This window comes from Aedes aegypti, chromosome 3 (genome assembly GCF_002204515.2).
Source record: "Aedes aegypti strain LVP_AGWG chromosome 3, AaegL5.0 Primary Assembly, whole genome shotgun sequence".
NCBI lineage: Eukaryota > Metazoa > Arthropoda > Insecta > Diptera > Culicidae > Aedes > Aedes aegypti.
In genome coordinates this window covers 140,498,427-140,524,016 of record NC_035109.1, presented here as the reverse complement: position 1 = coordinate 140,524,016, position 25,590 = coordinate 140,498,427, and the positions used below count along the sequence as shown (strand labels likewise).

General features: G+C 37.9%; 1 protein-coding gene and 1 long non-coding RNA gene across 2 annotated transcripts; one reads left to right on the top strand and one right to left on the bottom strand.

Moving 5' to 3' along the window:
• Positions 1-204: 204 nt before the first annotated feature.
• Positions 205-15,406, bottom strand: LOC5567592 (histone acetyltransferase type B catalytic subunit). Its single transcript, XM_001651767.2, has 4 exons — positions 15,243-15,406; positions 14,842-15,107; positions 482-1,420; positions 205-418 (listed from the first exon to the last, which is right to left on the bottom strand). The coding sequence occupies exons 2-4, from the start codon at positions 15,076-15,078 to the stop codon at positions 362-364; spliced, it is 1,233 nt and encodes a 410-aa protein (XP_001651817.1). The 5' UTR covers positions 15,079-15,107; positions 15,243-15,406; the 3' UTR covers positions 205-361.
• A 245-nt stretch (positions 15,407-15,651) lies between these two features.
• Positions 15,652-24,815, top strand: LOC5567593. Its single transcript, XR_002502190.1, has 3 exons — positions 15,652-16,078; positions 16,228-16,785; positions 24,647-24,815. It is a non-coding gene; the product is annotated as an uncharacterized LOC5567593 (long non-coding RNA).
• Positions 24,816-25,590: the final 775 nt, after the last annotated feature.

Below are 25,590 nucleotides of genomic sequence, written 5' to 3'. Positions count from 1 at the left end.
CATAGTGACTTTAGAACCATTCTAGTTAAAAAAGAGGCTTTACTGACCTTCCATTCAGGCAAGAGACTTTTAAGAGACTTGCATTAAAAATGTTACCAAGTCTCTAAGAAGAGATCAGTCCTGTTGTTAGCAAACGATGATTACTCGACAAATTCTCACGATCAACAATTCTCTAGATTCCACGGTTGAATAAAAAAATATGGCAATTTTTCATACACTTGTGCTTTATTTACGCATAACATAGAGTTTAATAGTACAAATTAAGAATTTAAAACAAAGGACCCTTAAACAGAAACATATGAGATGTAATAGACTCCTTCTAGAAAGAGAGATGTATCAGGAAATCTACATGGATCATTGCTTACTCGCGAATAGAATTTATCTTCTTCAACACCTGGTGGTATACTTTTTCCACTTCCTGCAAGGTATGAGAAACACATCAGTTATGAAGTTTGAATCAAATGGAATTCAACAATCTTACCTTGTAAGCAGCGTGCAGCTGCTCTATTCTGTCCTCAAGCGACGGAAGGATACTAAAAGCTCCACTTACATCCACTCCCTTCTTCTGCAGCCGCATCAGCTCACGACGGTTCTTACTGTCGTTCAGATTCAGTCGTTTCTTCACCTCTACCCGGTACTTGCGGTACTCGGTTTCATTTTTAAGATCGGTGACTCCCAACCGAAGAATCTCATAGATAACCCGGCACTGTTTGGGATTGATTTTGAACTTTTCCTTGGCGTCTCTGAGCATACTCTTCGAAAAGCCAGCCAGCAGATGCTCCTTGGCAAACGATGGAAGCGTCATACAGCGCTTGGCATCGGACACAGATCGAATATGCTGGACGATATCGGTCGGCTGTTCGTAAGTGATATCGGCAACGTTCTCTTTAGGGACAAAGTATTTGAACACTGTCTCCTCGATCAACCGAGAAGCGATGCCCAGCTTTTGGAATGGAGGCAGCACCAGAATTTGGCTGACGCGTGGCCTAATGAATTGCGGATACGAGAAATACTGATAAACGGTAAAATACCCAGCCGTAGCATAACGAGTTTCGTTATTGTTGTTCGAATATTTCTCGTAGACCATGAAGAACAACCACAAAGGGTCGTGTTCCACCCGGCTGAAAGCATCGATGAACCAGAACGAGAACGACTCAAGACGGGAGTGGAACTTTAGGAATTCCTTGTCATTCACGTCACTCACGTACACTTCAAAGGTTCGAGTTCCGCCGTCCGCAGTTCCGGAACTTATTTGGAACTCATCGACCTTCTCGCCGAATGGTTTGAACGATTCGGTTTTAGCTTTAACCACTTTCTTGTACTCTTCCAGGTTGGTGTAATAGCAGCCATCTTCTACTATTTCGGCCAGAGCCTTTTCAACGTCGTCGGGCTTAACTCCTTCGGAACATACCTCATCAACCTGCAAAAAAAAAAAATTCATATCAGAGCTACACTTACAGTGATTTAATTTCATACTTTGAACGGGGCACTGTTTCTATATCAAGTTGGTCAAAACTATCAAATGATGTACATATCTAATTTCAAACACTATCAATAATGAAGATATTTCCATTTACTTTAATCTTTGGAACAATAGAAATGTATTGAATTTTAGTCTAAAATTGACCCAAATTCATATTCGTACACTTATCAGAATTGAAACATACAATAACTGTATTTTGAAGCTTTGTATGATTGGATAAGCCCTTCATACTGTTGTTCAAACAATTAATTGATGATGTAAATAACTTGCAGTCCGTGTTACTCTCAGTCTAGATGAGACCCGCGTCTCCAAGCCTCAGGGTCGGCGCTACGCCACGAAAGAAAACACTCCAGTAAAACTCCCTCTATTTCGTGGTCTCGTGTACACTTGTATCTTCACTGCCCATAACTGCATATTTGTAACATTCGACAAAAGTAGGCATTGAGTAAATGGAATACCAAGTGTGCATTTTATGGCAGTATGGGAGAAAACTAAAATTTCTATAAATTACCAGGAACTCAAAAGTGCTTATTTGAGGCTGATATTTTGTACAACTCATATCGCGTACTAGGTGAATTGTCAGAAAATAATTCTGATAGAAATTTCATTGCTATCACATTACGAGACCCATTTGTAATCTCAATGTGACTGTTATGCGGTTATAATTATCAATGTGACAAAACAACTTGGTATTTTTTTCGAATTTTCTAGAACAATCTCACAGCTTTCAGTAAGTTGATCGAAAGTATTTATCATTTGATGACTCTCCATGGTATTAACTCCATTTTGTCAAAAATGTCGAATGTGACTGTTTTGCAGTTATGGGCAGTTCACTTCTTTGACGTCCTACTTCTTCTACTCCTGACTTTCCCTTCTCTATCCTTGCGTCCGTCCTCAACACCAGACGACGCCTCCCACTTTTTTACAACTACTCCTACCACTTTCGGATGGCTTTCTCAGTCTGGAAGTCGAAAAACGATGTTTTTTACATTCCCGACGTTTCGGCCGATGGGTGTTGGCCTTTTTCAAGGGGTGTAAGGTCTATTGTAATGTTTAGCTTTTCGGTAGTTGTTAAACTTCCACTCGGCTGGTTAGCCGTAAACCACGATTCCTAATTAAAAACAAGTATTCAGTGATCCGTGGATTCACTGGAAGTCTTGGGTTTCCAATCGCACTCGGTTGTCGTACTTGGGTACAGGTGTTCACGGACTTACTTAATTGGCGCGTAGGGTCAACACAGGTAGTTTACGGTGATAATACACCAAATCGCAATCGCGTTTTTAAACAAAAACCGCGAGGTCCTGTGGGAATTGTTTGGGAGAGGATCGAAGTGTGCGGCGGCTAAAACGGAAGCAAATATTTTATGCTCCGTCAGTTTTGTGAAAATTTTGAAATTTTATTTATGAAAAACAGTTGGTGTGATTGTGCACTTATTTGGATATTCTGAAGAAGTTCGTGTTGATTCAAGTTTGTTCAATGCGGGATGTGACATTCCAGCAATCGTTGGCTGCCTCCAGCAATGCCTCCACTAGGAACTAACATTACAGGAGGATAATCGGCACGCTCATCATCCCTTTTGAACAATTCTGAGACGACGGAAGGTTTCTTGTAAAGGTTGGATCCGGTGAGTTCGTTTCAATTTGGGTTTGCATTGTTTGTGATAGCTTGAATGTCAGGGACCAATGCACGAGTTCAATCATTTGACATTTGTGCGGTGCCATATTCGCTCGTTATTTGACCACATAAATAGGGTGCAGTGCTCAAACGTCATATAGTGAACTCGTGCATTGGTCCATTGGTGATCAGGTTTGTGTTTGATGCGGTGAATGCAAGTGGTTTATGAGCTTTTCGAAAACCATGCAAGAGCTACTCTTCCAGTATATTTTTATAGCAGAAAGGTCATCGTGGACTGGATGGGAGATGAAGATTAGTCTTGGTAGACGGAATGGCTATCTGATAGTGATAGTCAACGCTGTTTGGACAATTTTTGGACTGCGCGTAAAATTTGATTTCAAGAGCTTCTCTAGCTGGATGTTATGCGTTTACAGGTAATGGTTCTCATGGCGTAACAAATCATATAACATGATACGTAATGCAAGAAGCAGTTTTTTATTTTTTTTTAAATTTTTATTGCAAAAAGACTTATCTTGGATCAAATGTTGGTGAGCCATTATCAATCACATACATTTCGAATTTTAGCAACATTAGAATTTGTTTTTCACTTTTTATTTACAAGCATTTTAGATATAAAGTGGATGATACAATTTTCAATATTGTAACAAAAGGTTGAATCTATTTTATATCACAGAAACCTACAAAACGCGAGGGAGGTCAGATTTTCTTTCTTTTCAGAGAGCGAGTAAGGGCGCTTAAGCCTAGGCTCTGAAGCCAGGACATACGGGAGAAATACATGTGTCCCATCCCAGGAAAAGGACCAAAAACAACAATGGAGTGCGCATTAACTTTCTTAGCAACGCCTCTCCCAACGATTTTGCTTATCATCCTAAATGGAACGGTCGGTACGGTTGTCCCGGTTTCTTCTTTCACAATACTTCAAACTTTTTCGTCGATCATGTTATTCATTCGTGAATAACCTGATCGACGTTAATTTTTGAATTCTCTTCAAACCCCAAGTCTGCACAGTGGGCCTGGCCATTTTAATGTTTGTATCAAATCATTGATATGCTGCAAACATTAATGCTGACAAGAAAATACTGAAAGAAATTTCGGTATTTCCAGGATGCTCTTCAATATTGGCTGTGCAAGCGCTTAGGGGGTGCAAAATGGCGAGTATTAGGTACTCCGCGATTGGGCTTGGTTCGGGGTTTACTTGGAACGACGGAATTTACCTGGAAGTCTAGAAATCCTTCATACTTTCCTCCTCTCCTTTTAATTGAACTTCTTAGCTTAAACTCAATTTTTCACAGCACTTGCTCTTAACTCTCAGCTCAACGACTTTCTTCTCCAAAGATCACCAGGCTAATGAAGTGTCGTTCTGGTGATCATTAACCCTGAACCTTTGGCCTTTGACCCACGTCCTTGTTCATGACGTAATCCGTCTCATCATGGCCACCCCTTTTCGCCACTCCCATGGCCGCCCATTCGTGTGGTTTAGCGCATCTCTGATGATGACTAGCGGCACTGCCATTGTCCTGATATAGGGTGAAGCAATGTTGGCTGCGTTCGTTGGATCTTTCGGGACATCTTACTCTAACCTACCTATAAACGTTTTCTTTTTTTTTTTGCAATACATTTACGAAACTAAACGCGACAAATCTCATCAACACTAGACATCACACTGACACTGGTTACAATGATTATCAGCAAAAACGATACGGTAATTTAGCAATGACGAAGGAATAGTATATCCCTTAACAGTCTAGAAGGCCTAGATATGCTCACGCCGCTGACCGCTGTACTCAGTCTTTTTCGAGAGCGTCGTATTGGCTTTGGGGCCTACATACGCGAGATGTACCAGTATCACCAACTACGCATTCGTGAAGACGACAAGCAAGCCCAGCGATGCATATTAGGGAAGAATCCCCGAGACGTGGAGCCGAGCGTGTACAAGTACATCATGGATGTAGCCACCTTTGGGTCCAGCAGCTCCCCTTGTTCAGCCCATTATATTAAAAATCTTAAAGCGTAGGAGTTTTCAGCGAAGTATCCAGAGGCGGCGGCTGCTATCATTGACAAGCATCACGTTGATGAGTATTATGATAGTGTTAACACCACCGAAGAAGTAATACATCGTGCGAAAGAGGTGCGTTTCACCCACCTGAAGGCAAATTTTGAAGTGAGAAAATGGGTCGAAGTTAATCAAAGTCTGGGAGAACGGAATCCAATGCAAGATGTTCATTTCAACGTCGACAAATCAACGGAGAACGAAAGAGTCCTTAGAAAAGTCTGGAATTCAAGCTAGGGCACCTTTTCGTTCATAACCGACCATCGCACGGAACAAAAACCTTTTATAGATGGTACATGCCGACCAACGAAACGGTTGGTTTTGAGCTGCTTCATGAGCTTTTTTGACCCACTTGGACTTCTAGCACCGTTCACGATTCACGGCAAAATACTCGTTTAGGATCTGTGGAGAACGGGATGTGGCTAGGACAAAGAAATGGACGAAGCTAACCTATCAAAATGGAAACGCTGGGCAAGTCTGTTATCGCGGGTAGCAGATATTCGAATCCCTCGTGTTACATCGGCGGTGCTTTTCCAACAGCAATCGAGTTACTTTAGTTGCACATCTTCATGGATGCAAGCAGGCATGCTTACGGTTGTGTTGCTTACTTCCGGACAGTGGTGGATGGTAAAGTGAGGATTTCTCTGGTGGCTTCCCAATTGATTCCTCGCCTCGAATTTAAATGGTGTTTGGATCACGTTTGCTACGCACGGTTCAACAACATCACTCCCTTCCAATACACAACTATTTTCTATGGTCAGATTCCCAAACGGTCTTTAGCTGGATTCGTTCTGATCAGTGGAATTATAAGCAATTTGTAGCATTTCGAATTGGAGAGATTCAAGAACATACGAACATCTCCAATTGGCAGTGGATTTCTATCAAAACAAACATTGCTGACGTAACAAAATGGGCTCAAGAACCTCCACTAAAATCTAGCAGTGCGTGGTTCAATGGACCAAAATTCCTTTTGGAGTCTGAAAACCGATGGCCTGTGGGACTGCTTCCGGCCGTCGATACAAACGAAGAAATGCGCTCATCTGTTCTGCATCATGAAGCTGTGAACGTCGAACCAATCATCAATGTGTATTCCACAAATAAGTTCGTTTGTCTTCTTCAAAGTACAGCCTACGTCATTCGATTCGTCGCAAACTGTCGTCGAAAGGCCGTAGATCATCCAATTTTAGTGTTTAAGGCTACTCCTAACAAGAGAGTCTGCTAATAGCACTTCTACAACAGGATGAACTATGAGCGGCTGAATATGGAAACAGGCTCAACTCGATGAGTTCATGGAAGAATTGAGAATTTTAGATAGAAACCAACAATGTGAAGTAACTCCGAAAAGAATAGCTAAGTCAAGTCCATTGTACAAAATGAATCTTATTCTCTACACCGAAGGAGTTGTGCGTGTCGGAGGTAGGTTACAGCAAGCTAACCACGCTACGTTTGATATGAAGTATCCAATAATCCTTCCCAAGGGACACTAACATGCTGATTCTGCGCTACCATGAGAAGTTTTCCAATAGGAATAGGGGAACCGTGTATAACGAATTTCGCCAGCGGTTCCGCTTTCCCAAACTACGTCAAGCTTAGTGGGTGATAGCTTTGGTATAAGCAGTTCACTTCTACACCCCAAAAAGCCAACGTTTTTTTTTTTTTTTTTTAATTTATCCCGTAACGCAGATAGACCATCTTACATGATGCGTTACGAAGTAAGATCTACCAGGGCAGCAGGGACGAAAGGATTGATGCCATAATCATATGGCATACTGGTCGTCGCGATACAAACGGACAAGGCATGGAACTACGAATAGAAGTGCTTCGAGCACATTGGGACCAACGCCAGTACGGCCCCACTTATGTATACTAGCAGCGCACGACTAAGGGCAAGTAACGGTTTATGTACTGGATAACATGCTTTGAGGCTGACAGCGGCGAATTTTACTCCCCCTCCCGAAACGGCGAGCGGGTTAATGGCGCAGGCTGCCCCCGTCCCGTATAACCGTGGCAGGCCCTAGAGTACGTTCCAAATCTGTCGCCTGGTCGGGAGTAGGCTCAGATGCCAATACCTGACTTGCGCCGATCCGGCTCTGAACATAGTACCCCATAAAGGACTATGTCAACCCTAGCATGGCCTCCTTGCTTGCATAGATAACCATGGGATCATAAAGGCGACTGCTCCAGCGGAGTTGAATAGCGGCTCTTAGGGGGACCCATAAGAGATGATCAATCAAAACAAACAACTAGCGCAATGTGAAGGAGAGGCTTCTAGCGCAATGTGAAGGAGAGGTTTCTGGACCTATCAGTAACCTGCTGACATTCCCGCCAAGGAAGGAGGTGACCAACATCAACTTCGATAGTAAATGGCCGTAGACCGGGTATTCTACTCTTGGTTGAAATAAAACTTCTGATCTTGACAAGGGACAAACTTGGAATGAATGTATTTAACAATCAACTAATCTATGTTTGCTATGATTAATAGTCGCCAACTAAATCTCATCCAGAGTGTCTACTCGTTCACCGAAATGAAATTCCCTGATATTTCCAGGTTTTTCCAGGTTTTATAAAAATAATTCCAGGTTCAAGAAATACTCTAATTTTGTCTAAAACAAATTAATGACAAATTTTAAAGTGTTTTCGATTTAATAGCTATTTATACACTTCTAAACATTATGTAAAGCATGCTGAAACTATTCCAATATCCAATATTACAATGTGAAGATGATAACAATACAAAAGCTAAGTTTTATTCAAATGAATCGTATTTGCCAAGGATGATTTCTTAATTCCGTTTGTAAGAGCTCTGTGAACTGAACGGAACATTCAAGTGCATCAGTATGTGTCAAGCCCCAAGGTAATCACGTTCGACCGTATAACATTTAACTCTCGCATAACATGGGATAACGCCCTAGGAGCCGCATTGGTAACCACGTGTGTAGCTCGTTGTTTCAGCGCAAAACAATTATTAAGATCCAAACCAACACTACTGGCAGGTATGGAATGATCCTTTCTTCACCATATCTTTGTCAATAACGTGAAACTCCATTCAAATGCTTAGAAACAACGAGCTATACACATGGTTACCAATGGCTTTTAGGGCGAGATCATAAGTTATTCGAAAACTGTGGTAATATAAATAAATTATAAATTTTTGCATTTCATTCGAAAAAGTTTTAAATTAATCATGTAGGGTAGGTGTACCAGTTATGGCCATAGTGGTTCCCTATTTCGCCATACGTGATAACTTAAATGTCTCCACATTTTGAAAAATTTTGTGTGTTTTAGCAGTAAGATATAGGATATATCTTGATGTTAAAACATTCAAAAAGATTAAAAATGTGAAAGTCATCGAAATTTCACATATGGCCAAATAGGGAACCACTATGGCCATTACTGGTACACTTTCCCTAGTTCGAAATTTTGAATTTAAAGTTGTTTACATTCCAGTTTATTTTTCGAAAATTGTTTTTTCTGAAATCAAATATTTTCCAATAATTTTAAAAATTGTGCATGGTAAATGAATTTCTTGAAAATATGAAACTTAGAAACCTTTTTCCAGAAAAAAGAGATTAAAAAGTAACCAAAATGAGACCGAAAAGAGACAAAACAGTAATCAAAAAACGAAACCTAATAGGAACCAGGACAAAATAGTTTGATCAGACCAGACATTTCCCTGAAAATAGGGAGACTTACGGCTTCGGCACCATTCGACTATTATCGGCAACCAAATTTCAAACGCCAAATTCACAGTATTATTCTATCAAAACACGTCAATGAAAACATTCAGATGATTCTTTGTTCTGTCCGCTTCCCACTGACGAGATTTCCGAGACTGAACAAACAATAACGCCAGAGATGTCATCAATTCAAATGAACACGCCTCAAAATGCGACTGATTTGGAGCTGCCGAAGAGATTCGCCAGCAGTTCTTATGGGAAAGTTGCCGACAATAGTCACACTGACAAGAGATGTTCGCAGCGTTGTAAAAACGTTTCCAAAAGCATTTTGACAAGTCTGCCGGTGTGAATCGATAGAGGATTGAGCAACGCATAAATGTAAACAGACAAACACGGAATTTATCTACTGATGTCGGAGAAAATTACAAAAGAAGCGCGGCATCGACTAAGACTGCCGAGAATACGTAAGTTCCCCTATATTTAAAACTTTTTTTTTTTCAATTTTTTTGTGACATTACGACGACATACAAGCACATCTGGTATATGCCAGTAAAGGACAAACATTCATTGATGCATTGCGACGACATTACGAGAGGGATGGATTGATATCTATATTTGAGATTTTCACTCCAAAAATTTTCCTAAGGAATTCCTCCAAAAAAATTGTTTTGGATATCTCAAAATAGAACCAGGATTTTTCCATAAAATATCACAAAAAATACCTCAAGGCTTTCATCAGAAATTCATTCACATATCATTTCAAATATTTTTTGAAAAAGCCCTTTTTCCTCGAAAATTTTATCCGGTGATTCTTCAATCAGATTTTCTATAACATCCTCCAAGACTCCTGTTTAAAACATGTTGTAACATTCAACCAGAAACTTCTCCAGATGTCTCCAAGGATTTCTCAGGATTTTCTTCAAAATTGTTTTTCAGAATTTTCATAAGATTTTGACAACAAATTTCTCTGAGGATACCTTCAGGAATTACTTCAGAGATTACTCCTAGGATTTCTTCGGAAATTCCTCTATTAATTCTAGAGATTTATAAAGGAAGTTTTCAAAACTTTTTTTCTCAAGCATTGTTCCAGGAGTTTTATCCAAAGAAATTTGAATGAAATTTCTCAGAAAGCTAAGAAATTGTTGAGAAAATTCGAGACGCATTCCTAAAGCAAATTTACGGGTATCTTTTGTTACAGTTTCTTAATTTCTTAGGTCACCCTACATGAAAGAGGATTTTCAGGAAGATTTACTCTTGTTGAACTTTTAGAAGATTTCCAAGATTATTACTAAGATAATTAAAAAAAATAAGAAACATCATAATATCTCGCAGGATATTGCAAAGGATCTCCTGGAACACAGGATGAAATCACTAGAAAATTGTTTAGGAATAATCATTCCTACAATCGAAGGATTTGGAAAAAATGCTGTGGTATTAAATTGTGTAAAACCTTAAATGAGCTTTTCAATATTCCATGGGGATTTTTTTTAAAAACAATGAAAAACGTTTGGATGAACTCCAAATCCTTGGATGAAATGCTGGAGAAATTCCTAGAAAAAAATGTAAAGAAACTTAATAATGAAACACAGATCTAATTGAGGGAATAATTTGAAATTTTCTTAATATATTCACTCGAATAACCCCTGGAGAAGTTTTTGGATCTATTCTTTGGAATAACCGTAGATGAAATGGCGTTGAAATTCTTGTCGGGTTTTCTTGGGAGAAATTCGACTGAAGAACTCGTTGAATAGTTAGTGAAAAATATCTGGAGGAAGTCCCAGGATAGTCTTTGTTCAAAGTACTCCCTGAGAAAATTACTAGAGGTAGTAACGTTGAAATGTTCAAGGATTTCTTAAAGCAAATTATGGAGGAACTTCTATAAGCATCCTATGAAAAAAATGCTAAAGGAATTTCTTGAAAAATTCCTGGTAAAATCTCTGGAGGAACCATAAGGATATTTTCCTGAAGCTGTTCTCGAGAAATACGAGAAGAAATTTTGCATATCAGTTATCTGCAAGCAAGTTAAGAAAAAAGAGAGAGTTTAGAGACTATTTTGGTCAAAATAGAGACTTCAGACACCTTCATCAAAAATATAAACTTTTTAGAGACAATGGTATATAAAAAGAAACCTGCTACCAGCCCTAGACATGTTAATTCTTCACCGAATAAATTTAGATCATGTTTTGATAAGCTGATTAAATTTCATACTCGAATGGATCCTCACTAAACATGTCATATAGTATTTGGAGAGCGGCGCAGCCGAATTTTTTTTCGAATGAAGAGAGTTTTCTGGCAATTAATGATAGCTCTGAGTTATGACGCAAAAATACTTTGGCGTGAACATATTCTATCATGAATTACTGCCTCAACATAATTTCCCTGATTGTGATCGAAATTCCCTGAGAATTCCAGGTTTTTTCCAGGTTGAAAAAATTCCCTGATAATTCCAGGTTTTTCCAGGTAGTAGACACCCTGTCATCGCCAACACATCAATTTAAGTGAAAGCAGTCTGGGCAAAAGCCTAGATACTGTGACGACGGCAGACACTGGCCGCTGCAGTGCAACATGTGAGGTGACCGATGGCCCAGGACTAATCGAGGCCATGGATCGCAATAGGGAGTACCTCCCTAAAATGCAGGTAGCTGCTGAGCAACTTGATGTCATCATCGAGTTTGTTAAGAGAAAAAGCAATATCAGCAAAGACTTGAAAACAAGTCTACCGAAAATTGCGACAATTAGTCCTAGCTGCAAAGCAGGACTACGAGAAAGCCAAGGAACAACTTGGCAAGGTAGAAGGCAAAAGAGATACTAAGTCCTGTCAGACCGAAGTGTTTTCCTTCACAGACAACACGGTTGCTAAGGAAAAAGCTGGCACGAGCCAAGCCCCGCGATCAAGAGGACATGGCAACAAAGGAGAGGCCAACACCAAGCCTAAGGCCAAGAAAGCCAAGAAAAAGGAACCACGGGATAACCCGAACCAGGCAGTGCATCCACAGGAACCACGGGCGCAAGGCAACAGCAACTCGTGGATACGAGTTGGAAATAAGAAAAAAACAGAGGAAACCGAAAACGGAGCCCAAGGAGAGTGCTAAACTGAAAACAGCGAAACATAGAAATTTAAGTGAAGCCCTAGTTATCAAACCGGAGGGAGCGAAATACGCCGAGGTTCTGAAGGCGATGCAAATCATGGAGAAGTTATCGCCATTGGGCGCAAACGTGCGGAGCATAAGGCGAACTAGGATTGGTGAAATGATCCTAGTCTTAAAGAAGGATGCCAAGGCAAAGGGTGCAGGCTATAAGCAACTGGCGACGAGGTTGATGTAAGATCCCTTACTGCAGAAGCGACTCTCCAGTGTAAAAATCTGGATGAGGTCACCGATGCAGCGGAGGTCTCGGCTGCCCTCAAAGAGAAGTGTAACATCAACGTAGCCAATAAGGCTATCCACCTTAGAAAGGGCCCGCAGGGAACCCGGGTGGCGGCGATCAGGCTACCGGTTGCTGAGGACAGCAAAACGAAGAACTTGGGCATGCTCAAGGTAGGCTGGACGGTTTGCCGACTGAGCATACAAAAGCCTCCTGAAGTTTGCTTCAAGTGTTTCGTGGAATTCAGAATGGTTCGACGGATGCAGATAAAAGCTCATTATGATTAAATTAACGCGACGACATGTTAGTAAGCTCAAAACGATTATTGTAGTTGCAACTTTTAATTTAAATAGTTAAGCTAAGGGTCGGTTATTGTATATAACTTTATAGATAAGCAGAAGTATAGCACGAACGCGAAGTAATTACCTTCCATCCCATCTTCAAGTGCTCCCTACAAGCACAACACTTCATTCTGGCACTTTAGAACGTCCATGTTGTAACTTGTTCACACAAGAAATCTGCCTCGACCGAGTTGGCAGAACGCGCCCGTACCCCTTTCTGAACCAAAGGACAGGGAATTTTTAACTCATTTCTTTTAAATAAAGAAAGCATTATCTTCACAATTATAGTTGTCAGACACCTGATACTTTAATGCAGAAAGTACTAGAAGGAAAGACAGGAAAACGAGATCAACATGACCAGTTTCCAAGATGCCATAAGCAAAGAAGAAGTTATTGGAATGCTTGAATGAAACCGTACTATACACAGAGGCGTCCCGTGAGGAATTTGATTACCTGTGCACTGACTCGCACAAACCGTTTATTTTGAATTATGAATACGAATTTTTCAATTGATTTTTTAAAATGTAATTTCTTCTCAAAATGTAATTTCCAATACTGTATGCAATCTTGAAGTGTCTGGAAACTATTATATTTGTTGCTCATTGGACGCATTTTTGTTTGTTTTCTTCGTTTTAATCACTAGTAGTAAGTCTTAAGAATTTTGGATGATTCCAATATACAATGTTTAAGGACAAGAAAAATTTTCAAAATTTCGCTGATATCAAGGCAATGAAAGAAAAATTCTGCGTATTAATCGCGGCCCCATAGTTTGATAATATTTGACAAAAAAATTTTATTTACAGTAAAAATGACCTTTATATGCGTAAATTTCAAGCATGTTTTGTATTTTGCGAAGTTTAATATCATATTATCAATACAAAATATAAAGCAAGAAGAAAGACGTTTAACTTGAAACTAAACGATTAGCACATTTTTTTATATGAAACTCGGCTTACAAATAAATAAACCATTCTTATGAGCAAAAATCTGAACTTTTCTGAGATTATCATATAAACTTTCAGAATTCAACTATTTACGCGTTATTTTCCAAGTTTCGCGATGAAGGATAAATTCCGTGGATTTCGTGACTTTCGCGAAATTCCGAATCTCCATTATTCCTAACGTTTGTATTCTATATAATTATTCTTATTATTTACAGCTTGTCAATTGTATCACGATATCTTAGCTTTTCGACGATGTCCAGCGCTGGTACATCTCTTTTTATACTTTTGTTGATACATCAAAGCTTTTAAGTGAAATGATGACTGACTGTTGAACGCTGAAACCCACTTTACGCCCACCGCAATTTATCAGTTGTCGGTCTATTGAGCAAGAAAAACTATATTCACACATAGTTTATAAATCAATTCAAAGCCATATAAATTTTGTGTATTTAATAAGATAAAACATAATCAATTTGGCCAATATGTTTATAACATCTAGTTTTGGTTCCAATCAATATTGCGCCTACTATCGCGCGACACCTGGAAGCTCCATGCAACATATATACACACAAAGCATGTATGGCGTTAACGCTTTCTCTTCCAACAGTAGACGTCGTGACGCCAGTTGCGCGCGCTTTCTCAATTCTTGCAAACCAATGCGAGCGTCATGGGCAATTTCTCTCTCGGGTGCACAAATTGGAGTGAACCAGATTTTACCTATACAACGCCACTGTTGCTCTAGAAATGCTAATACAAATGCACATTCCTGCTGTGTCCATACACGCTATTTTCGTGCACAAGAAAGAGTGCACGGCTGAAATGAACATTCTCTGCAATACGATGGAGACGCATGGCAGTTTGTCTTGTTTGCTTAGCTGTTTTCGCTTGCTGGTTGAGCAAAACCATGGGGGGAGAATCAAACGGTTTGTTCACTGAGGGCGATGCACCAATTGAAGGTGAAGAAATCAAACAACATTTTCAAACAACTACACATTATGAATGTTAGAAGTATTGAGAATTATAATATATATATTTAATTAGTTAGTTTGAAATCTTTGACTGTGCAGTGCACCAAGTGCACCTTAGGACGAGACGCCACTGACTATACACATTATTGTGAAGAAGCTTTGAACTGTAAACAAGGCTGGCACGAATGCACCATGCAAATCAATCAATTATCTTCAAATTTGAAACATATAGCGCCCCAGTCTCCTAAATCATGGTTACGCTACAGCCTATGTTCTATGGAATTTTCTATATACATGGGACAGTTATACAAATATGATTATTGATGAAGTATTTTTTTTAACCAACTCACTGTAAAAATTCCTCAAATTTATCCACTTACCTTCTTCGAGTATTTGATGTTGAAATAAATATCTAGCGAACTGGCCGCGAAGCACACATCGATCTGCAGATCCCGGTATCCGAAGATGCTTTCCTGTTCCCCGAATATCTGATGAGCCATCTCCGGGTGGAACGCGACCGATTCGTCCTCAAAGTCAGCATCATCCCGAATCAATCGGAACTGGGTGCACTCGAGGGCGTCGGTGACAAAATTCTGCAAACTGGAAATAGCGGTCATGGTGGACTGCACAAATCGAGGGAAGTTTCCTGAAAATAGAGCGGCCAAAATTCCTCCATGAAATTGCGCCAAATTTTGTTTGGGACTCCGTAACCTCAACGTCAACTTTTATGTTTGATTATTCCGTCGCTATCAATCAACAAAACTCTCTATGTGAAACTTACCGTATGAATAATGACAAAGCCAGCCAGATCAGCGTGTTATTGGATTAAAACATGAATTATTTCCCGAAAAATTTACTTTAAATGATCTTCATTAGAATTGCGACACCAAACAAAAATTCGCGCACAAAGGTCATCGGTGTTGATTTGCAACTGACAGCTTGAGCGAAAGCCGTGCTGCCAGATGGATTTATTTTGCAACTGCTGCACAGATCACTTTGGCAAAGGGCTCATTTGGCGCAATTTTGACAACTCTGACAACCACACAAAGGTGGCGGCACGAGAGGTAAAGAGAACTAATATCGCTTGGAAGCCAATGACTTAGAAGCAGGCTTCTTCCTTGCTCTTGACTTATCCTCTTTCTCTCCCTCACAGCAAAAAATTATGTAATATGACTCGATGTAATAATGCCGACGTAACGAAAAATCAATGTAATCACAAATTTCAGATGCATAATAGCATCAACTGCGGTGTGATATCACATTGCCCTTGAATTACATTGAAACGACATCACTACTTTGCAGTACGTTGGTCTTGTGTAATATTTACATATGAAGCACAAACAATATTACACATAAACAGCTGCAACCACATCAATCCGACCTGGTTTAGTGATATTACACAAAACCGATGCTATTTCACATTCAACCTCAATGCGATAATAAATCTCGCAACACTGTCCGCATGTTGTTGTTCGATGGTCGACAAACGACAAAGCCATTTTGTTTTTCAAAGTTGTTCGCGTTTGAATATTTATTTTGTTAGTTTTATCACGAAAATTTAAAAATAAAATTCGAAAATTTAGTGATTTTAGACCACGACTACGTGTATTAATTGTGGTAAGTATCGGTTTCGGCGAAAAAAAAACATGATCCGACGGAATCAGACTTTCGATCGTCCGGTGGTTAAAATGAAAATGTCCCAGCGGTCGTTGGTGCGAAATCCACCAAAAATAACTTTTATATGAATATTTTCTCCCACTCAACAGGACCACGAAGAAGCGGTCATCCGGTGCTTGGGTCAACGTTAGCGGCAACAACTCGATTGAAGAGTGCCGTGGCAGTAATCCGGATAGGTCAACCATCAATGTGCCCTTGAAAGACGTCATTCCGATGCCTCCACTTTTTCCGGCCATTCCGGAACTTCCTGAACACCTGGCCAGGGGAACAAACCAAATATATGTAGGTGGCACGAATTTCGAATTGATTGCGTCCGAGAATCGGTTCGGCCAGTTTTGAACCGTCGGTGCAGTGATCGGTTCCGATCCGCGCTACAAGATGGTTTACCCCAGTATGGTATCCTGCTCTATGGGGAAGCTGGTCTTGCCGCCGGCGATTTTTTCTGGCGAAAGGCATGCCAATTTCAAGGAGCTGGAGAAACGGCGGGATTTGTGATTGCCACGGGATACGTTTGCCTTTGTGCAAAGGGAAATATTGACCACCAAGGGAGTTGAATAGAACGATGTTTACCATTATGGAACCATGAAGGAACTTCGTCAGCATATTTGGCTCGAACGGGTCTAATTCCAGCTACCACAGTGAAGAGGGTAATTATTCATATTATTTTCTTCTTCCAACGTCTACTTTTATTTAGCGTTACGGTCCATTTGGATCATACCCTATGTCTCAGCCGAACACTAGCCTATGAGCTCTACTTTCTTTGCTAATTATATAAATGTTATTGCATTCTTATATCGCGTAACGTAGTCAGCACGAAAATACCTTGAATTTGAAGAAATTTTAAAGCTTTCAGTTGTTTTTTACAGATGCTGAGTGTTCTCTAAAATGTTTAGTGATTTTTGTATTAAATTACCATCAGTGCACCAGTATCCGCTCACTAGTGTAAAAATATTTTTTCGTGTGAAAAACCAACATTTTTCGCACGGATACATTCTAGAAATATTACCAACTTTCCAATGAAATCACCTGAAGTTATTTTCATTCGATAAAATAATTCTTTATATTGAAAACACAAGACCTCGTGAGCGGTTATCGGATCACTAGGTATTTTTGTGTGTTCCATTAACCGCTCATGCAAAAAATTAAACAAAATGTTCAAGAAATGTCGATTTTAGTATACAGCTTTCCTTATTGCAGTAGTAGCTATGGTTTGACCATAAAAAATATCAGGATGAATAACTAAATTCCAGAAAATGCATTTTTCAGTAAGTTCGTTGCGATTTGTTTTACCGTGAGCGGAAAAAGGAACACTTAGGTGCAGTAACAAATGCAATTAAATATTTGTACATGATAGTTTTTTTTTTTTATTTTGCCGCTGAAATAGTAATGATCGACACAGTAGTTATTTTATAATAAACATTTGAACACATAACTTTCCTTAAATGAGTGGGATCTGGTGCACTGCTGATTTTTTTCAGCGTGTCAAATTTTCAGCGTGAATGGCTTTCTGGCTCTCCAGATTTCTGCTATTGAAGCTGTGGCTTCGATGCCTCTTCACTTTAAGTTTCTACGAAGATTATGTTGAAAAAATCCTCCAGTTATAATCCGTACTGATCTATTACCAATACTTCCAGGAATTTCTCAATAAATTCAAACTTAGATTCCTCACGATGTATGTCAAAAAATCCATGAATTTCTCTAGCATTTCATCCATGGTATATTCCCGTAGTTCTTCCAGACCTTTGTAAAGCAGTTTGTCAAGTAAAATCTCCATGTCATTTAAAATTTCAGGCCAGTTAATTAAAATGTAATTATTGTAGTTTGTTTTGCAATTATTTCAGGAATCGCGTCCGATGTTTTTTTTTAAGTCAAAATCGTTCTGGATTTATCCAGAGATCTGATTGACTTTTTCTTTCAATTATCAATTTATCTTAGAAGTTCTCCAACCCTGCCCTTGGGTGATGGGATTGACGGTGATTAATCAAGTTGGCATTGCATATTGTTCATATTGTGAAATTACTCTAATGTTTATTGATCGTAATTATAACTTATAAAGTGTAAGTTAATCTAGCAGTTTATGTTATATAATGACATGTGTTGCAATGCTTAAATATATTTTACACTTGATTTATCACACCTTCAGCATGAGTTTAGTTACTGTCGCATGATCTAACACCAGATAACTACGCGTAATGCTGGAGGGACCGGCAGGGCCTACTACCAGTCTCTACTAACACTCAAATCACTAACAAGACTGGGAAACCAACGATCACCTTCATCAGTAGCACTATTTCTAATAGTAGTATTAGTTCAATATACACAAGTCGTTTTCAATAGTCCACGAGGCGCAAGAGTGGGTGCGGGTGGTCTCTGCGTCTCACACATTGAAAATAGACTTTTATATTAGGTTTACTAACAACGTAGTAATACTTACCTTGGAATAAGACCAATACTGTGGGTTGCCCTAATTCAGCGCATCGCCTAAATCCGATGCCCATACCGCTGTTTTTTTTTGTATATTCATAATGGATCATTGAAGGTAGTTTTTGCAAGTGCTCACCGCATCAACACAAAGGCGCCACTGTATATGGGAGTTAACATTGTGACAGCATTGTTGTTCTGTCAAACACACAAGGCTACGGTGGCGCTATCTATGCTTTCCATAGCGGCCGTTTTGGTTATTTTAATGATCCATTGCAATTAAAAACATCATTAACAATATTTTCCAATGTTTGAGAAAACATTCCAAAATGTGCTGATTTACGCCATTTTACAATATTAAGGTTGTAGCGGAATTAGAAAAGTATTACTGATATATGTATAATAATTAGAAAACTAATGGCGCTGTTGTTACTGAAATGTTTCATTCTTTACTGTCTTTTATAAAATAATATAATATTTTTGAACAGAATGCTGTAATTTATAACTTATTTAATTCTCTAAACATTTTTGCACTACCTTGCATCCACACCAACACTGGCGACATTAGCGTTCTTTGGGTAGTATTTCTGTTATGTAGTAGTAACCTCTACCGTTTTATTCTAACGATCATAACATAATTATCGTGAGCGTAGTAGTGGAAATAACATAGAAGTAGCTTTTGTATTTGTAGTTAAGGTACCATGATATTAGTTGAATCCTGTCCTTTGGTTCAGAATGGGGTACGGGCGCGTTCTGCCAACTCGGCAGAACAGAGGCAGATTTCTTGTGTGAACAAGTTACAACATGGACGTTGTAAAGTGCCAGAATGAAGTGTTGGGCTTGTGGGGAGCACTTGAAGATGGAATGGAAGGTCATTACTTCGCGTTCGTGATATACTTCTCTTTATCTATAAAATTATATACAATAACCGACCCATAGCTTAACTATTTAAATTATCAGTTGCAAATACAATAATCTTTTTGAGCTAACTAACAAGTCGTCGCGTTAATTTTATCATAATGATCTTTTATCTACATTCGTCGAACCATTCTGAATGGCCGTTGTGAGAATATCATCAAGAACTTCTCACATGCAATAAAGCTGGATTATCCTACATTGAAACATTAAGATTTTTGCTCTATCGGATAAATTTTATGTGGTTCATAATCAGTTTCAGGGATTGTTATCGTGGGAATCCAAAGAGCGAATTTTGTATGACTTCAGTGTAGGCCAATACTGCAATAAAGCATGTTACAATCACTAACATTTCTTCTCTCCCTATCCTTGTTTTCGTTTTTAACCCGCCACTACCACGAGCAACAATGCAATGTAAACAGCGTAATGGCCGAGAAAAACGCGGATACGGGAACGATCGTCGGAACCAACGGACCAACGAAGGATTGCAGCAACCTCCAGCTAAATGAGAGAAGTATCCAATATAACAGTCTAATTTGGTTCAGACTTAAAAACTATTTACACCCTGACAGAACTGCCTATCTCAAAAATAGGTAGAAGGGCGGGACGATGGTGCGAGCCTACCCACTCTGTCATCGGTGGGCGTCGGGCGTGCTAACTGGTATAGCATGGCCTATGGGGCTCTGCCTGCACAAATCATGTTTTCTTTCTCTTTCACTTTTTTGTGAATTGCTAACAAAATCCAAAAAGTAAATCCAATACAAGAATGCAGTGCAGAACCTCATAACGCCTTTTTCGGTAAACGTATTTCCCAGTGTGGGGTTTATAGGGATGTTTGTGTAAACAACGCAGATTGGCCATGGCTAGGGGGTGCGTTGATATTAGCAGATTAACAGATTAGCAATCTTAGAAGTTCTCCAAGACTTTCCAATATTACAATTTTTTCTCAGAGATCCTTGTAGAAGTTAATCAAAGGTTACTCTAGGATTTTCTATAGAAATACTTCCCGGATCAAAAAAAAAAAAAAATTACAATAATTTTTGTAAAACTTTCTTAACATTTTTCTGGAGACATCCTTGGAAGAATTACTGAAAAATTCAAGACATTCTTGGGAAATTTCGCAAAGAACTTGTTCTTTGTTGAAAATTTGAAGAAATCTTGATCGAAATACTTAAAAATCCCTAAGGCATCTCTGGAAAAATTACTGATACTTGAAAATGTTATAAACCGACAATCTTAGATAAAATTCTGGGAAATCTATTGAAATTTGTCTATAAAAATCTTAAGAGATTGTCGACAGAAGTTCTGAGGTAATTTCTGTGATTCTATGATCTTTAGGAAAATTTCATGTTGAATTCTAGATGGTTTCTAAAACCATTTTTTTTTGTATGAATTCCTTATTCCTAAAAATCCTAGAAAAATCACCACTCCAGAAGAATTTTCGGAGTTATATGTGAAGGAAGCTTTGGGCAAATAACTAACATACAGTATTGTACAAAACATTTGCAACTTTTTCAATTTTCCATACAAAATGGTCAACTTGGTAAGCTAGATCGCAGTTATTTATTGACCGAAATTTTCACAGAATGACACAGACACAACTTGAACTGTAACATATATTTTTAAATATTTTTTCCAATCACAAGTTTAAATGTAATAACGATTTAACTAAAGTGAAGTTTTTGACGAAAAATTCAAAACTATTTGTCTTTATATCTGATAGACCTATACAATAACTGTCTTTAGCAAACTTGTTCATCTCGTCAAAATCTACAAAATTGCTGAAGATACCATCAAACTATTCCTCCAATGTGTTTAGTTAGGTCAATTATAAAAAATAATCAGAAAATTCACTTTAGTTAAACCGTTACTGCTTTTGTAGTTGTGATTGAAAAAAATCACTCAAAATATATGTTAAAATTCATGTTATGTCTGATGTTCTGAGAAAATTTCATTTGAATCGGTCCATAAACTGAGATCAAGCATACCGAAGTTGGTCATTTTGTATGGAAAACAAAAAAAAAAGCTGCAAGTGTATTGTCCAATATTGTAATTCCTAACCGTTCTATCGGTGAAAATGTAAAAAATGTACCTTCTTTGGGTTTTTTATAATCTTCTAGTGCAAACATAGCGTAGGAGAGTAAACAAGTTTTTAGCAAATTTATTGACCAAATTGTTTAAGGTGACAGAATTGTCCCAAATTCATCAATATGAACTACTAATATATACATATATATTTCAGATATTCCACCAGATATTGCTCTAGGGATGCGAAATTTCCTTATGTAATTTTAAGTGCTATGGTAATTATCATTAATGATCTACTTGGGCATTTCTATGATTTCACATTAGCATGGGGTGTTTGAAATTGTCTGACATTTTTCAATAAGAAGCATTTCGATACGACGCATATTGTGGCCAAATATGAATTTAGTAACTTTTATAGAACCCCCCTGCCGAAGCTAATCAAAGGTGCCAAGCATAGGCTCCCTACTAGGATTCCATCTAAAATATTTACAGTGATGTTTTGACGAATTTCTCTAAGGTTATTACAGTGATACCTCCATGAGTCGATGTTCCATGACTCGATATCGACTCATGGAACCATACTAAAAACAAAATTTCATGGTTACTATGATGGTCCCTAAAAGTAGCTTTCCAAAGGATTGCTGTTCCATGACTCGATATTTCCATGAGTCGATGATCTCTTCAATATCGACTCATGGAGGTTTCACTGTACAACACTTTTATTGATTAATTCCATAAAAAAACTGAAAAGTCATCCAAATTTCCACGAACTGCGCTACGAAACTTCCTTAGAAATTAAAATAGAGATTTACCAAAAATAACTTGAATCTACACATTTCTATACCATTGCTAGAATTGTATGGGTTCCATTCCACGTATTTCTTATCTGGAAAATATTCCTGCAATTGGGTTGTTTAGTGATGAAAAATACACGGTTTTTTGTAGCTTGATCGAAAGAGCACATTTTTGTAAGTCTAACACGATTTTATTGCGCTTTACTACCTTAATTTTGATATACTAAATGATTGAAAAAGATTTCAATCCGTCGACTCAATAACATTCAAATTTACATAATGACAGCTCGTTCCGAAGTAAAATATGCCGAGGGGTGATTCAAACGCAATTTCCATACTAAGTTCAAACGTGTTTTAAAAATAGTTTCCGGGCACGGAAAATTATGAAACTTTGGATTCTGGCTCAGCTTTTAACGTAGAATCAGAATTTATAAAAAACAGAATACCCCTAAACAAGCCAATTGCTTTTAAAATTTATTCAGGAATCTCGCAATAAAATTTGCGGGATATAATTTAATGTTATATGTTGGAATTTTTTTAACAGATTTTAATAAACTAACCTGTGTATTTACGAATTTCTGGAGAGATTATAGATAATTGTCATTACATGAAGAATTTGAAAAATGTAACACATTTTCAGGCGTATTATGAATTCTACGAAGTGTAATGGTTTAATTCTCATTCCACCGCACTGGGTTTCCTGGTGTTCGGCTGCGTAAATGTTAGCAGTGCTATTGATCATATAAAATTTATTGTGCAAATGGTTGAAGACTGTCTTTTAAAAATCTAGATAGAACTAACATAGGAGTTTAAAAACTAAGCAAGCAGTGTGAAGTACCAGATATGTTTTCCTCAGAATACCATCAAGAGATGTTATGACATTTAAAAATGAATTTACGACTCCGTTTCATTCATTCCCAATTTATACATTTTGTTTAGAAAAAACTATCATTTCATGATAATTAACTTTTTTTATTAGAAGTTATTGTAAAATATGTTTAACCGCTTTTTGGAACAATTCGATATTATCGATATCAGCACAGCACTAGTTCTAGCATTATCATTTAAAACATGCGAGTAAATAATACATGGTAAAAATCTTGGTGGAAGTATTAATCTTTGTTACGGTAAAATTTTAAATGTTTTTTTGAAAATAATGGTAAAAAAATGAACAGGAACTCCTAACAAAATACAAAGAGTGTACTTGAAACTATTTGAGGAATCTGTATTTTTTTATTCTCTCAATCATTGCTTCTTATCTATAGTTATTTTTTTAGATCATTTTCTAATCTTTGGAAAGAAAATGTTTATAAATTTCGAAAATTATATTCTTATATGCGAGTACTTGATATATTCGCTAAACCTAGGGGTTTATTTCTAAAATGTTGTATAAACTTTTCTCGATATTTATGTACATACTACGAATTTCAAAATCTACAGCCAATAAATAGATACGAAAAATCATAAAGTAACCGTAACTAATATTTCTTTTTATTTTTTAGGTCTCAAATGAATTAGCCTGGAGATAATTTTGATACAGCTCAATAAAGAATTCATTGCAGAATTTTGGCAGCAATTCACGATGAAACGTAATGATAAAAAATAGTCCAGATTGAAGTTCTGAGAGTCTACAAAAAGAAACTTTTTTGGGATTAGTGCATCCGAGTAATCGCTGCAAGTGCAACGTCGCTCAAGTGAATTAAATTGTCAACTGTCGCGTCGCTATTTGAGAAACCGGCGTAAAACAAACCAGATTATTGTTTCATGCGCAAGGTCATCATAATGTATTGAAAAATCTCAAGATGTTCGACGTAGTTTTTTTTTTTTTCAATAAAACGTTTAAGACATTTTGTAAATGGCCGTGGTACCGCATACAACTGTTAAACAAACCTTTTTAAAGCTTCAATATTGATTGGTTCTAGGGCAATTCCTATAAGAATTACAGTAGAATTTATAGTGAATGCAAGTAAAAATGCGTAATAATCTTGATTGAGTTCATGAAGAAACACTTTCAGAATTTGGTATAGGCATTACTACACGAAACTAGAAGCACTGCATTGAAGCCAAACTTAGAATTTTTAAAAGCACAAATATAGAAAACCAAGACAACCGTTTGTGCTGAAAATTCAACTCACTGGTCACTCGCTGGTTGTGACCAGTTAGTGCTATTTTCAGCTATAACGATTGTATTGTTCTCTAGATTTGCGCTTGAAAATCCGAGGTTTGGCTTCGATGCATCTTCACCTTAAGTATAACTCTTTTTTCTATCAAAGTTCTTATATTCAAACACGTGAATGTTATGTTCTATTTTCTATTAATATTTCCTTTTCGTTCTCTTTTTTCATGCCAGGTGAACGAGTTTGGATTTCCTGATCGAGCTGTAATCACCGTTCTATTGGCTGCTTTTAGAAAATCGGATCTATATTTCATGCATCAACGACCTTTGGGCCATACTTTTATGCCGTATTTAATCATGTAAATAATTATTAAATAGTGAATAATAAAAAAAAAACAATATATCAACGTATTTTCTTCGCTTCAATTACCATGCATCTGATTACATTTGAATTCTATTCAATGGCCGAATGAATTGCTATTTATCCTTTTATTTTCTAATGAAAGTTACGAAAATACAATTTTAATTCAATAAAAGCTGTTTTTTACACCTGCAAATGAAATTTATGAGCGTAAAAGGATAAAAAAGCAATTCAATCAGCCATTGAAGTAAATTCGTGATCGCTTTATTTTTGCTTAAATCGCTTAGATTACATAGTTTCCATATTACATCGCATTGATTACATCGTATTGTGTACGTTAAATATATTACATCGGAAGAATTACATCGATTGCATTTATTACACCAATAACCCGCGAGTACGTCGAGCTGTGTAATATTACACAACCGAGGGAACGACTTGGTTGCAGCGGTTTCGATGTAATATTCAACAACTTTTTTTGCTGTGCTTTTAAGGCCGGTTTGCTACTGACAAGAAAAGGAATCGCCTATCTCGATGCGTGGAAAATTTCTCCCAAGAAATGGTCAAGAAAATCACTTTTTTTCTGATCGCAGTACGCAGTTGAGAAGAAATGTCACTGCAAAGGGGGCTCTCTGTAGGAAATTTCTTGACCCTTTCAGTCAAGGAATTTCTTTACTTTTCTTGAGCGAAACAGCATACTTAGCTTTAATGATCAACTACAAAAGAGAAGCGATTTTACCCACACACAAACTGAGCGTACGAGCTCTTCGGAATGAAGAGTTCACACGTTTGTGTTTTGTTATTTTCATTCCCACAG

Excerpts from the sequence above, each read along its gene's own strand:
- LOC5567592 (XM_001651767.2), bottom strand. The coding sequence starts at position 15,078 with ATGACCGCTATTTCCAGTTTGCAGAATTTTGTCACCGACGCCCTCGAG. Across the intron at positions 1,421-14,841 it reads ACATCAAATACTCGAAGAAG|GTTGATGAGGTATGTTCCGA; the intron begins GTAAGTGGATAA and ends TTTTTTTTGCAG. Across the intron at positions 419-481 it reads AGCTGCACGCTGCTTACAAG|GAAGTGGAAAAAGTATACCA; the intron begins GTAAGATTGTTG and ends CATACCTTGCAG.